The sequence below is a fragment of the Mya arenaria genome, chromosome 16, assembly GCF_026914265.1.
Source record: "Mya arenaria isolate MELC-2E11 chromosome 16, ASM2691426v1".
Classification (NCBI taxonomy): domain Eukaryota; kingdom Metazoa; phylum Mollusca; class Bivalvia; order Myida; family Myidae; genus Mya; species Mya arenaria.
Window position 1 is genome coordinate 34,080,415 of NC_069137.1, and position 13,159 is coordinate 34,093,573.

A 13,159-nucleotide genomic window follows, 5' to 3' on the forward strand; every position below is an offset into this window, starting at 1 on the left:
TGCCCATTTAATAATGACCAATATTGAATGACAAATAATGGTGGGGAGGCTGGTAATCTCATTCCTGTGTTTACCAACCATCGATTTGCTTTTTGTGTAATGCGGTGCCAAATAAGATCCTCAGTAAAAAGTTCACATTTTCGTTGATGGTCTTTTCGCGGAGTGAACACGCATCGGCGATGACATGTACATCTACTCTGTTGGACGAAACTTTCACAAAACATTTTTTCTATGAATATAATGTTGACGAAGAGAAAAAAAAGCCCTCACATGATGTGTATGTGCATATAATTATATATAATTAAAAAATATATATTTGTTTATGTTAACTTGCGAGTAAAACATAAAACATAAAACTTTGTGAATATTAAAATTATATAAAAACTAAATCACATTCAGAGTCATAATTAACATCACATGCGTGAAGTATTTAGAATATATGTTATGAATATTGATTAACTTAAGTGATGAAGGTATTTAGCCATTGTCTAAAACCAATCTAGAAACTGTCGGAGTCCATCTGTTACTGTTGGTCTCGTATTTTATATCCACAAGAGATCTAATATTCATTTTACTTTTTAGAACGCGACCCTACAAAACACGGTAAGCCGCTTGTGGACATCGTCATCGGCACAATTTTGGTTCAGCTTCATTTCAAAGCACTTTTGTCTATTTTCATTTTTTCGGTGATTTGTTTGCAGTATTTTATTTCATTTGCAGTCAAGTATAATTAACGTCAGTAGTGTTATTATTCATTATTGTTATCATTATTTTCTTTGCGTTCAAATTATAACATTTAAGGTCACACCGAAATCATGTTTCGTTCGACAGATCTACGCATGTGTTTATATCTCCGTGGTTCACCGGATCAACCGAACGTGTTTTTGTTGTTGTTGTTGTTTTTAAAGGAAATTGCCAATAACTATAAGTTTTAACCGACTGATTCTATTCTCAAAACGTTTTTCGCATAAAAAACCCATATTTTTACATACATAATTTCCCAAACGCTCGCTCTCCTTCGAAGCAATGTTGCATCGAAATTGAGCAAAAATGTTTTTGGACGAAAATAACGTTTTAACAACATTTCTTAAGTCACAAGTCTCAATTTTTCTTTGTCGAAAAACCGTTCCAAAATACGCATATAAACATTAGATTGGTGTGGCCTCACGTTCAATAGCGTACAGGTGTGTTCAGTTGTCTTATAAAACTTTGGTTACTTATTGCATGAGGCTGTTTAACGGAGATGTTTCAAGGTAATGTCGTTATCTGTCGGTCATGATCGACGCGCAACAACTAGAACCTTGGCCGTGGTCGACGCGCAACAACAAGAACCTTGGCCAACTGGAACCTTGGCCATGGTCGTCGCGCAACAACTGGAATCTGGCGATGGTCGACGCGCAACAACTAGATCCTTGGCGATGGTCGGTGCGCAACAACTAAATCCTTGGCGATTGTCGGCGCGCAACAACTAGATCCTTGGCGATGGTCGACGCGCAAAAATAAGAACTGCCGCAATGGTCGACCCGCACATTTAGAACCTTGGCGATGGTCGACGCGCAACAACTAGATCCTTGGCGATGGTCGACGCGCAACTACATGAACCTTGGCCATGGTCGGCGCGCAACAACTGGAACATCGGCCATGGTCGACGCGCAAGAACTGGAACCTGGCGATGGTCGTCGCGCAACAACTGGAACATCGGCCATGGTCGACGCGCAACAACTGGAACATCGGCCATGGTCGACGCGCAACAACTGGAACCTTGGCCATGGTCGACGCGCAAAAATAAGAACCTTGGCAATGGTCGGCGCGCAATAACTGGAACCTTGGCAATGGTCGACGTGCAACAACTGGAACATCGGCCATGGTCGACGCGCATCAACTGGAACATCGGCCATGGTCGACGCGCAACAACTGGAACCTTGGCCATGGTCGACGCGCAACAACTAGAACCTTGGCAATGGTCGGCGCGCAATAACTAGAACCTTGGCAATGGTCGACGCGCAACAACTGGAACATCGGCCATGGTCGACGCGCATCAACTGGAACCTGGCGATGGTCGTCGTGCAACAACTCGAACCTTGGCCATGGTCGACGCGCAACAACTTGAACCTTGGCGATAGTCGAAGCGCAACAACCAATAACCCAAAACTCTCTAAGACATTCAAATGTTACTTGGTTCACGTGTTGCCAAACACAACATGCACATATACAGCAGGCCCAAAACTACAGTATAAATAATAATTGAGCTCTTCTGAAAACAACAACAACAGCAGCAGCAGAAGGTTGTTTGCATTTGCTTCGAGATTATAATCAAATTTCTAATATTGCAATGAACATGCAGGAAAATCTTTGAAGTCAATTGTTATATTGATGTGTTTAAATTATAGTGACGAATATACCATTACAAAGCCAATCCTTTTATGTGTCTTGAGTTAAGTGCTACATTTATTATTAAGACTTTAATATTAAGTTTACAAAGATAATGTTTTCATTTCAAGTAGTTTTCAATATCGTAATTTTGTATTGTGTTATGGCACATAGAATAAATTTAGAATTGTACTAGAATAAATGTTGTATATGGATAATATTCAGTTCACATTTTCTGATATTAGTGAAGTTATTGTCGTGGTTTTTAATTACGTACCAAAATACAGGGAGCTTCAGAAGCGGAGGACAAACATGGTTATATTGTTATATTGGCTAACTGAAGGCCGTATAGTTTCATAACGCTGTAATGATAATATTTTAGTTTTTGAAATCATCGATGATAAATGATTTGGGAAAATACAACGTCGATATCATTTTGATTTTTCTTTCATCAGCAAAATCGTCGTCTGCCACATGTGTACAAATAATCACTTTCATTTAAACGATAATTGGAGCAAGCTAATTATAATAAATTATTCCGTAGGTCTCGCATCTGCCCGCGATATTCTAATATCCTCTTCTCTCCCTTTGTACTTTCTGCGGGCGATCCCATTTCTAAAATAGGGACATATGGGACCCTTTTCCGGCCCTTTGTTCGCTTGTAGTTATCGCTATTTAATCAAGCGCGCCAGAGCATATCGAATCCCGCATCTGATTGGTTAACCGCGCTGTTCCACCACTCGCGTAGTGGTTCGTTCCGTGTGAAAAGCAAATCATGAGAATTGCAAATTCGTCTGCTACCGTTGGGTAAAATCAGCTGCCTACTTGGCTATAAATATTGGGAAATTTCTTTTAGGGCTTCATCTTTGAGATGGCACTCTTTTAGTGTATGTGATATTCTCGCTGTTCTAGGTGTTGTCGAGTGACTTTGTTGTGAAATTATTTAACTAATATTCAATATATTTATAATAAGTTATCACGAAAGAGTGAATCTGTTGTTACAAAAAGTACACTAAAGTTTTTATTAGTATATACTCGAAAATAGTGTTGACTGTTTTGCACTTTAGTGACTAAGGAAAGCGGGAAAGAAGTGTGCTAGTTTTGTTTATATACATATATCGTCGTATATAAAGAGTGTTGTACGAGTTGTTACTACTTTTTGTGGTTGCACATTTTATTTCTGTGATTTCGCACTTACTTTCACCAACAGAAATCAACATGGTAGCAGGAGACGGTGAGTCAAATATTTCATTTTTGTAGAAATTGAAGCAAATTGAAAACTCGGCATCGTGTAAAGATATAATACTAAATAGTAGTAACATATTGTTATTGTGTATGTGGTTTATTTCAAATGTTTGTGTTGACTTTAAGTTATTAAGCTGTTCAGACTTAATGAATATGTGTATAATTTGAATGTTTCCTATGAGTAAACTGTTCATCTTTCAATGAACCTGGTATTCAAGCGATATGGAAACACAAACTGGCTCTTTTGTAACAGTTATTCTGCTTTATTCTAACATTTTGAAGGAAATAGTTTGGTATTACAATTGCATTGAGGTTTCGAAGTTGGACCGTAACTGTAAGTACTGGTGTACGTCCATATAGACCTTGATGGTTTGCAGCTCTGTAAGCTACTGACGTCATATAATTCACTGGCTAATAATGCACTGACAGCCGTATATGGAGGACTAATTATTTACAAATCAATAACAATATAACCACATCCCCCATCAAACTGGCAGAAATAGTTATAAAATTCTAGCAGACTAATCAATACCATGACAAAACATACAACTCTCATCTTGATTCGCGTTTCTATAGGGATATATTTACAACATTTCCTGGCAGACGATCATCTGTTGATTGATGTTTTAATTTATTGGGTTAAAATACGTGCATTTTGGGGATTCAAGTTAAAAACACAATCAAATTATGATAGGTATTCTGTGTCTAGAAGTGATCTATGCTTTTGTACTTAGTAGTGGTATTAGCGACAATACTTATACGCATTGTTTTAAGTAATTCCTTGCCTCCAACTCGATCTTCTATACAAATGACTGTAAGCTTGATTCTGTGCATGTTTCATCAGACAGAATATACATAACACTGCACTTTACCTCATTATATCGTACATTGTGCATATAAAATGCCTTCTTATGATGAATAATATAAGATATACACTTGCTCTCAAGCAAACTACCGGTTCTTTGAGTTCAGGTATTCTTATCTGCCGCTAATTTGTCTTATCACAGAAAACATTTGCTTTCGCTCTCATTGTTCCGTGAGGTTAAATTGCACGTGCCAAATTCCGTTCATTTGCAGTTTCAATTCACCAAGAACGATACCCCTTTTTAGACATTGGGGTACAATCAGGTATCTTTAAAAGCATTTTCCATGCCTGACAAAACCAATCATATTTTACTTGCATTGCAATATATATTTTATACATCAAGGATATTTTGGATAAAATAGTGAAAACATGTCACTACTGTTATACAAGCATGGCTAGAAGTTTTGAATACAAGAAGTACTAGTTATCATATTCAATTGCCAAAGTAAAGTTTTCAATGTAGAATTGTTTACATCTGCTCGTCAACTCTGCATGTAGTCAGCTTCCGCTGCATAGACCGGTCACATGTCCGCATTTCCGAGCTGCTGAGTTCTGAGAGATTGTCCATAAGCCTTCATGCGTCCGTTGTTTTTTCAAAGACCGATGATATCGTCAAAACCACTCCATGTACTTGTAGTCAGTTCTATGAAAGCTCCTTTGTCTAGCTCTGTATGGCCATCCTTTCTTCCAAAAAAAGCGTCTTTTTGGCATAATGTTAAACTTTCAAAGGACTTGTAACGAAGAGAGTTTCACTAAACCAGGGGATATTTTCAATCGCTCTCGTGATTCTCGACGACACGGCCACAGTGTTTACTAAACGGTGGTCTCTTGTAATCATGGGTTTTGGGGTTATAAACCTACATCGTATATGGCAGAGGTCCTATGAAAGTCATTGTCTTATACACAATTTTATAATATCTTATTATAGGTTATATACCTATATGACTTTGTTACGTTGTATTTAAGTTTAGTATGTAAGTGGGTGTAAACCCGACAATTAACTAGTTCATAAGGCGTGAACCAGCCTAACAAGTGTTCCGTGTCGTTCCTGATAAGCCAACAAGGCTGCGCCAGATTGAATTACAAACGCAGTGTATGCTTTGGCTTCCGTGTATTGTGTTTGGGAGGCTTAAACATGCTGAAAAACGTTTATTAAAACTGTTGGTTGAACATGTGGATGCTGTATATTCTACTAAGATGTAGCCTGCTTATACTAGTCCTACTTCGGTATGTCATATAAAGCATCTGGTTCGGCCTTACAATATACCACAGGGCCCCCTTTAAATTATAGGATATCGTTGTAAATTCGCAAGACAACACACACACACCATTTAGGACTTTAAACCTCACTATTCATTTTTCTTTGCTAACTTTAAATCTCTTTGTTAAACCCTGAGTTCGATTATCAAAACTACACAAAAGAGTCAGATTTGATAACTGAATCGAAACGTCTAACCGAGCGAGTTTGGGCCCCAATTTAAATCTCTTAATTTGTATGATGGTCGGGGAAATCACCGGAGCCCCTTTGTCAGACCCCTGTTTGTGTTAAATGTGTGTCATCAGCATCCCAAATGGTTAATGCCTCCCACTTTTAAATCAACACTGAACCCTAATTGACCCTTAAACTGTGACAGGAATGAAGCATAGAATTTGATTTTAAAAGTTCGTTTTTTAAAGTTGTAAATCGAAAATCACCGCTTTAGATGTCTTTCTCATTGAATTAGAAACACTATTGTATAATTATTTATGTACTTGACTGTCGTAAAGACACAGTTTGAAGGACGAGTTTCACTTAGAGATCTCATGCACACAGTTTCTTTAAGTTTATAAAATATATAATAGAACTTTCGAAAATGTCCGTCTGTTCCTTTTACAGTGATTTCACGTTGAAGAAAACAGTAGGCCAGGTATGGCTATTTTTGTCCAAATTCTCAGGTCCGTTTCGCGCTCATCACACGTCGCCTAAGAGTTGGTCACAACTGTTGCCATGTTTGTTACTTCGTGCTGAACCATTAAACATCGCTAATCGTGTATGTCATATTAGAGTGTTTATTTTCTATTTACCATGATAAGTTATTCCCCATATAATCAACAGGTATCAAAGATAGCGACTATCTTAACAAGATCTCTACTGATTAGCTCGTCAAAGGTTTGCTCATAAGCCTGGCTGGCTATGAATACGTAGAGAATATGATGAAATGGAAAAGACATTGTAAAGATTGCAACATGAGATAGGGGACGTCAAACATAGGCTATCAGAGTGTTCAAACAGGTTGTACCGATATGATGTATAGAAACGATACTTGAGTGAAAGTTCCTATGGTATGGGGTAGGGGGTCAGGAAATCTAAACAGGTGGGGAGATTGGTCGGAAATTCACATTACTTAGTATCATGACAATGTTTAGGTTATTGGCTAACTTACACACGCGCACCATGTAGATACTCGCCACACGTAACATTCGCCATCCCTCAACAACTTGATGATTTCAACGCACCCTGTAGCTACTCGCCTTTCTTTGCTTGCTTATTTTGTTCATTTCGTGTTGCAAGTGAATGCCAACTTCACCATACTACACTCTTAGATCTCATGGAATTAATCAACAAGTTATTCAGTATGTGAAATTCAAATCGAAAAATTCAATTAAAACGTAAAAAAAACACCAAACAGGAAATGCCATGAACTGATGTTGGTGACATCATGGTCGTCTGGTTATAATCAATATCTTTCCAACAGAATTGATGCTGCCAATCGTACATTATTATGTCAATATGAAGTTATCAATAATGCAGGCCCGCTCGCATAGTCCACGTCCATTTCGTCCGATTCATGGGTTGTTGAATTATTAACACGTAATACTAGAATTGCAATAAGTTGAATGATTTGTCAACAATACTCTTTGTCCGTACCGAATGTGCTAATGTGGGAGGTGTATCGAACATAATGATTTTTAGTTCAAATATTTAAATAGATAACCCACCGAGTGCGTATTTAAATACAACTTAACGTCGTTTGCTTACCATAGTAGAAATGGTTCACTGTTTCACTGTGATGCAATTACAAAACAAAGTGATTGTTAACCCTTATGATAAAAAAAATTCTTTTTTAAACAATTATTTTTAATCTTCGTATATGAATTGTACATGTGTCTGTTTGTGGTCACTTTGTTTTTATGTTAACATGGTAAACGTTCTGACTTTTAATTACACAACTTCTCATTTTCCTGCTCGTTACCATTTATAAACACCTTATAGAAATATATACCCGTTTTAAATGATAAAGTAGCGATATGATCACTTGAAATCTCGAAATTTTATTTAATCTAGTTTCATCTTATAAAAACGACTGGTTTGTCATTTAAAATACCCTCGGGTTATACAGATTTTTACTTCATGTACAAATAGAGGATTTCAATTTGACTTTATTTGGGACAAGGTTGATTGAAGGGATGTGCTTTAAACATGAGAGAAGAAAAGGCAATTTCACCAAATTTCACAAAAATCCTACTGCGCCTCGACAATGGGACGGAAATGTGGCCGGCGATTGATCATATAACTGAATAAATACATATAAAACATGGTACAGATTGAAGTCATGTTTTATAATTAATGATGAAATAAATCGTCGAGGATTTTGTTGTTGTTGGATCCACTGTTGTTGCTGGTGGTGGTAGTGGCTGTCGTCCTGTTGTTGTTGCTGGTGGTGGTAGTGGCTGTCGTCCTGTTGTTGTTGCTGGTGGTGGTAGTGGCTGTCGTCCTGTTGTTGTTGCTGGTGGTGGTAGAGGCTGTCGTCCTGTTGTTGTTGCTGGTGGTGGTAGTGGCTGTCGTCCTGTTGTTGTTGCTGGTGGTGGTAGTGGCTGTCGTCCTGTTGTTGTTGCTGGTGGTGGTAGTGGCTGTCGTCCTGTTGTTGTTGCTGGTGGTGGTAGTGGCTGTTGTCCTGTTGGGTTTCATAAAGATATCATCTACGATTTTGAAGACTATTAATTATAAATATATTCTCATTAGAACTTAAAAAACTCGTCGAAACTTCTTATGTTTATAGCTGCCATAACTCGAAGATAATCTTTTTACATTAAAATCATTGAAACGCTTTACAAACTGAACTTATTCTCGATTTCATCAAAATATTGAAATAAAGTGTTTTTCAGTTTTTGGCGGTTTTTGTGACAGATGTAAAAAGCTGAATGCAGACGACAAAACCAGCTGTTTACTCTCGTCCGCTAAACATTTTGTCGGCTGCTACTGTGTTAGAAACACTCAAACTCGTCTGCCACTGGTTCAACAAAGGAAATTTTGGGGTTTTCAATCTTGGGGTCGGATTGGGACAGAAAGGAACCCTGTTACGGGTCACACCACCGGGGCGCCATGTAGTGCTTGTTTTATTGTGTTTTCGTGTTTTTCACAACCAGAATCTGGGTCAAAATGGTGATGGCATATCCTTATTATCAGGGTAAATCAGTGATAATCATCAATCGTAGAAGGTGTTGACACATGAACAAGATCATTTCTAATAGGCTACTAATGGTGTTTTATCATCGTGTAACATGTAGTCTTTTCCAAAATAATAAATGTCTATGCCCTTCCTTATTACAGGGTGAGCTTACAGATATGTTGAATCAATCACTACCAGATGTTCAATAATAAGATTATTATCGTTTTTAAACCATTCTCTTTATTTGATGTCTCACACGCGACTCGCACATGTATGTTTATAAATATTTAATGTACAATCATACCGAAATTCTATACCTAGGGCCAAATCATGCTACCTCCATTACAGCCGTGGTTACGCTCGAATGACGACGCGTTTTCGACTGCTTTTATGTTGTACCTAACATCTGTCGCACTTTTTAACAAAGACATCTAAAATCACGCAAGTTCGTGTATTTTTAACTTTTATGTGTAAAAACTCTGGAAAGGGTGAATGAAATAATAATGATATAACCTTTTGATAACAAAGGCGTGCATGTACAAATTCGGTATCCCTTTATTTACATCGATATTGATGACATAATGGAATTCAAGAATCTGATATAGGTGGCTTAAGGTGACAGATGGTGTAATTTAATTTGTAAAGAATGTTATCTTCTTTATGTCTTCTGATCTAGTCTGGTTTGATAGCATGCTTTTCACCTAATTAATTGACAGAACGTCAAAGCGAAATACATCAGAGAAAAATCGTCAATCTGATCATTACACCATTCACCTGGCCGAAAACCTTAATTATCATCATCATCGTCATCATCGTCATCATCATCATCATCATCATCATCATCGTTAGAAGTATAAAGAAACATTGACAGTTTCAGAATCAATATGCGGGATGGGGGTGAGTTAATTTTTTTCAAAATCCAGTATAATCCTGTAAAAAAAAATCCTTTTTTAATGGCCATCATAATAACACTGTTAATGCCACTGCGTCTGTTGATGGTGCTACTGCTATTTCTTTAACTACCGCTACTAGTAGTCAAATCATGTAAGATTTAAGTCTTCCAATGATTAACCAAATGTCAACAGCCCAGATTTAAAATTAGGATCAAAGAAATATTTGATTTCGTTTCTACGGAAGGAAAATATAGATGTGCGTTAAAAGCCCATTCATTTTCTGACTTGAAGTATTTTTGTAGTAAATCTAGCAAACGCTTTCACATTCGACTGAAATAATACTTCAGCTGTAAATGAACCATAAAATGGAAGAGCAAATTAACAGCTAAACAATCCGAGCGCCTGTTTTTAACCATCTGTGTGTACGAATATGAGTTGTGCTCGGAACATACAACATACTTTACGAGGAACTAGTTCGCGTAAAAAATGATATGGCGGAAGTGTCAATAAAAAGACAGGTGATAGTTCTTAGGTCACATCAGTCAATCAGGGTAATACTGGTCTTGGGCTCTTAAAGAACTACTTGCGCTTGAGTTATGTGTAAGTGTTATAGTATGCAGGAAGTTTATGAGCACGTCAATTAGAATGAATGATTTGAAGAGGCTAACTTTTGAAAACAATTTTCATTTTGTGGCATGAAACGTACCTCATGGTTTTGCTCGGATTTTGAGTTTCCTGTATTTAACTGCGCGTATATGTCGTTTAAAACATCATCGATTTAAAACATGTGTCCGCATCCCTCCATATTTTCTATCATAACCTTTCTCTACACATTCCCGTTCGAACATACAGGGTCACCTGAAAGGAATATTAATTGCCGGTTGTATTTAAACGAGAGCAAACTAAACAGCCTAATACATAACAACCGTGGCTACGAGAGGCACGTGTATTTGTTTACCTTTCCCATTCATCACTCGGAAAATTGCATGTCAGGACTCCTCTCTTCCCCATTTCTACGAAATTGCATTTTTTACCTCGTTTCCACCGTTAGTTTAAAACAAAAGTGATGTTCATTTCCTACCTCGCCAGCAGTACAAATTGTGCATTACATTCCGATTTGAAACATCGGTATGGCGAGAATGAACCTAGATATATTTTTTTCCTTCTGTTATTCTGCTTCATATGATGGTCATATTTTTTAAGTTCACTGTTTTGTCTCCCGAACCATTATTATCGCTAAGCTTATAGTTTAAAAGTATGCGATTTGAATTTTTGATGAACTCGACTCTTTCACACCAGTCAAGGATAACAATAACGAGTGTATTGGTGGCAGAAGGATCCATTTGATCATGTTGGTTATGATGGGTTTATCTTGGTGTTATAACGAAGGTGCATTCACGATATGTTAACGATTATTGCACAAGGTAATTATTATGCCATTTTTTTGGTTGTAAAAACTCTTCCGTATTGGTTTTGTTTTACAACACACGGAGACGTTTGATATAAACATATAAACCATCATCATGGATTAATAAAACATAACCGATATGTTATTCATTAGAGGAACGTTAATTAACTACATTTTGATGGATAGTTTCTTTCAAGATCCGCATAGCAGAGTACTTGAACACAGAAAAACAAAAGCGTGCCAGTAGGGTGTAGGAATTAAGTTCAGAAGGCACGTGCCAGGCACGCATTGTAAAACATGATGCCCTACTGTTCGAACTTTTACTATTGTAATTAAAATAAAGGTGTTTTCTATTTTCAGGTATAAATATGTTAAGCTAGCGATACACCTTTGTTAATCATTTATTAAGTTCTTAAAAACGATAAGATCAAGCATATTTGTGTGTGAACTAATAGTCTTTGGAGAGACAAGTAATCAATCTACGCGTGTCAATTCATTTACACTTATCCCTTTCTTACCGAAACGTATGGACACTAGGGAAATATGTGTGGACTATTCATGGCACCGGGGAACTGTGGCGATATCTTGTCTGTGTAGCAGCACAAGGTCAAGCATAAGTTTTGTTTTGTTTAAAAATAAATATCCAGAACTCTGATTAATTCAATTCAAACGGTATGATTTACTACTATTTCCTTTTTGAAAATGGTTCATCTAAATAAAGAAACAAAACAACAATACAAAACACAACACAAATATTCCAAGACTTGGGGCAGAATATGGAAACTCATAGAAGAAGAAAAATGGTGTGTATTCATCAGAAAGAGAAATATTTCAAAAAGAACCTTCACTGAATGCTTTATAGTAATGAATGCGTTTTACAGAAGTTGGAGTCTGTTTTAGACAATCCGTGTAGTTTGTTTATGATCATTATAACAGATGTGCCATATTATAAACATTTCGTTGAAAAGTGCGGGTCTGTTTTCCTGGACGTTCAAAAGGCTTTCGACGTATGCCCTTCTTCCATTGAATGGTTCGATAATTGTTAGACTTGAGACAGAAGATAATGTAAACTGTAATCAAGGTAGATGAGTTCTCGATCTATTTTTCAAAAGATACTGTACACATTTATGAATGGATTTTTTTTACAAAATTGCGAATAGACAACCTTGAACACCAAGTTATATACATTGGACCATTTGAAATCATCGAGCTCAGGCTCAGGGTCACTTTTTTCGATTCGAGGAAAGAGATGAAAAAATGTATTTTTATATGCTCTGTAAACAGTTCTGAGTTGTATTTAAGTCATATGTCTTGGGAAAAGCCCAGTCCACTAACGAACTGTCTACTCGGCTAAGAGCTTTTCGTTTATTTATTCATTTGTCCATCTAAAAACTTCGATATCCCGAGATAAACCTCCATTTGGCATGAATTATGCATCAGAATGCATTTTGGGCCCAGGCAGACGACATGAAATTTCCGCCATGTAACCGGATCTTACTTCTCAAACAGCATCGATAAAAAGCTTTCCGAATAAATAAATTATACACAACTTTTATGAGCGTCTAGCTTGGTTTTGGAATGGAATTAATCACGAATTATTCCGCTGTGGTCGTCCATTTATCTTTCTAATTTCGAAGACATCAATACTAAAACGCAAACCAACGAAATACTTTCCACATATTTTCGGAAAGTGCATGGCCTTTGCTTAGCGCTTCCCGGATTTTTTTAAATTTCTATTATAATATTTCCTAATAAATACCTTGATTGAAAACTGCTTTGCACGGAACTGTAGCCTGACAGTTTTATTACTTTTCCTTTCAACACGTGGCTTCTATTTGAAGGATCAAACCAGTTTTATTATGTCTTTCTTATAGAGACAATCATTGTAATTATTATAAGATAAACTTTTCCATACCCCTAGACAAAACTGTTGATATTAACTGTTCAT

At 37.0% G+C, this 13,159-nt stretch overlaps 1 protein-coding gene across 8 annotated transcripts in view; it reads left to right on the forward strand.

The window, feature by feature from the left end:
- Positions 1–13,159, forward strand: part of LOC128222028 (CUGBP Elav-like family member 3-B) — a 155,067-nt gene that overhangs the window by 126,467 nt on the left and 15,441 nt on the right. For 5 of the 8 annotated variants that reach the window (XR_008259056.1, XM_052930766.1, XM_052930768.1 and 2 more), the window contains exon 4: positions 583–603. The exons of the other annotated variants lie outside the window; for them this stretch is intronic. Coding sequence is in view for 4 of the 5 variants with exons in the window: in XM_052930766.1 (XP_052786726.1) it covers positions 583–603 (21 nt within the window). In the remaining variant the exon portion in view is untranslated. The remainder of the gene's footprint in view (positions 1–582; positions 604–13,159) is intronic. 8 annotated transcript variants of the gene reach the window in all.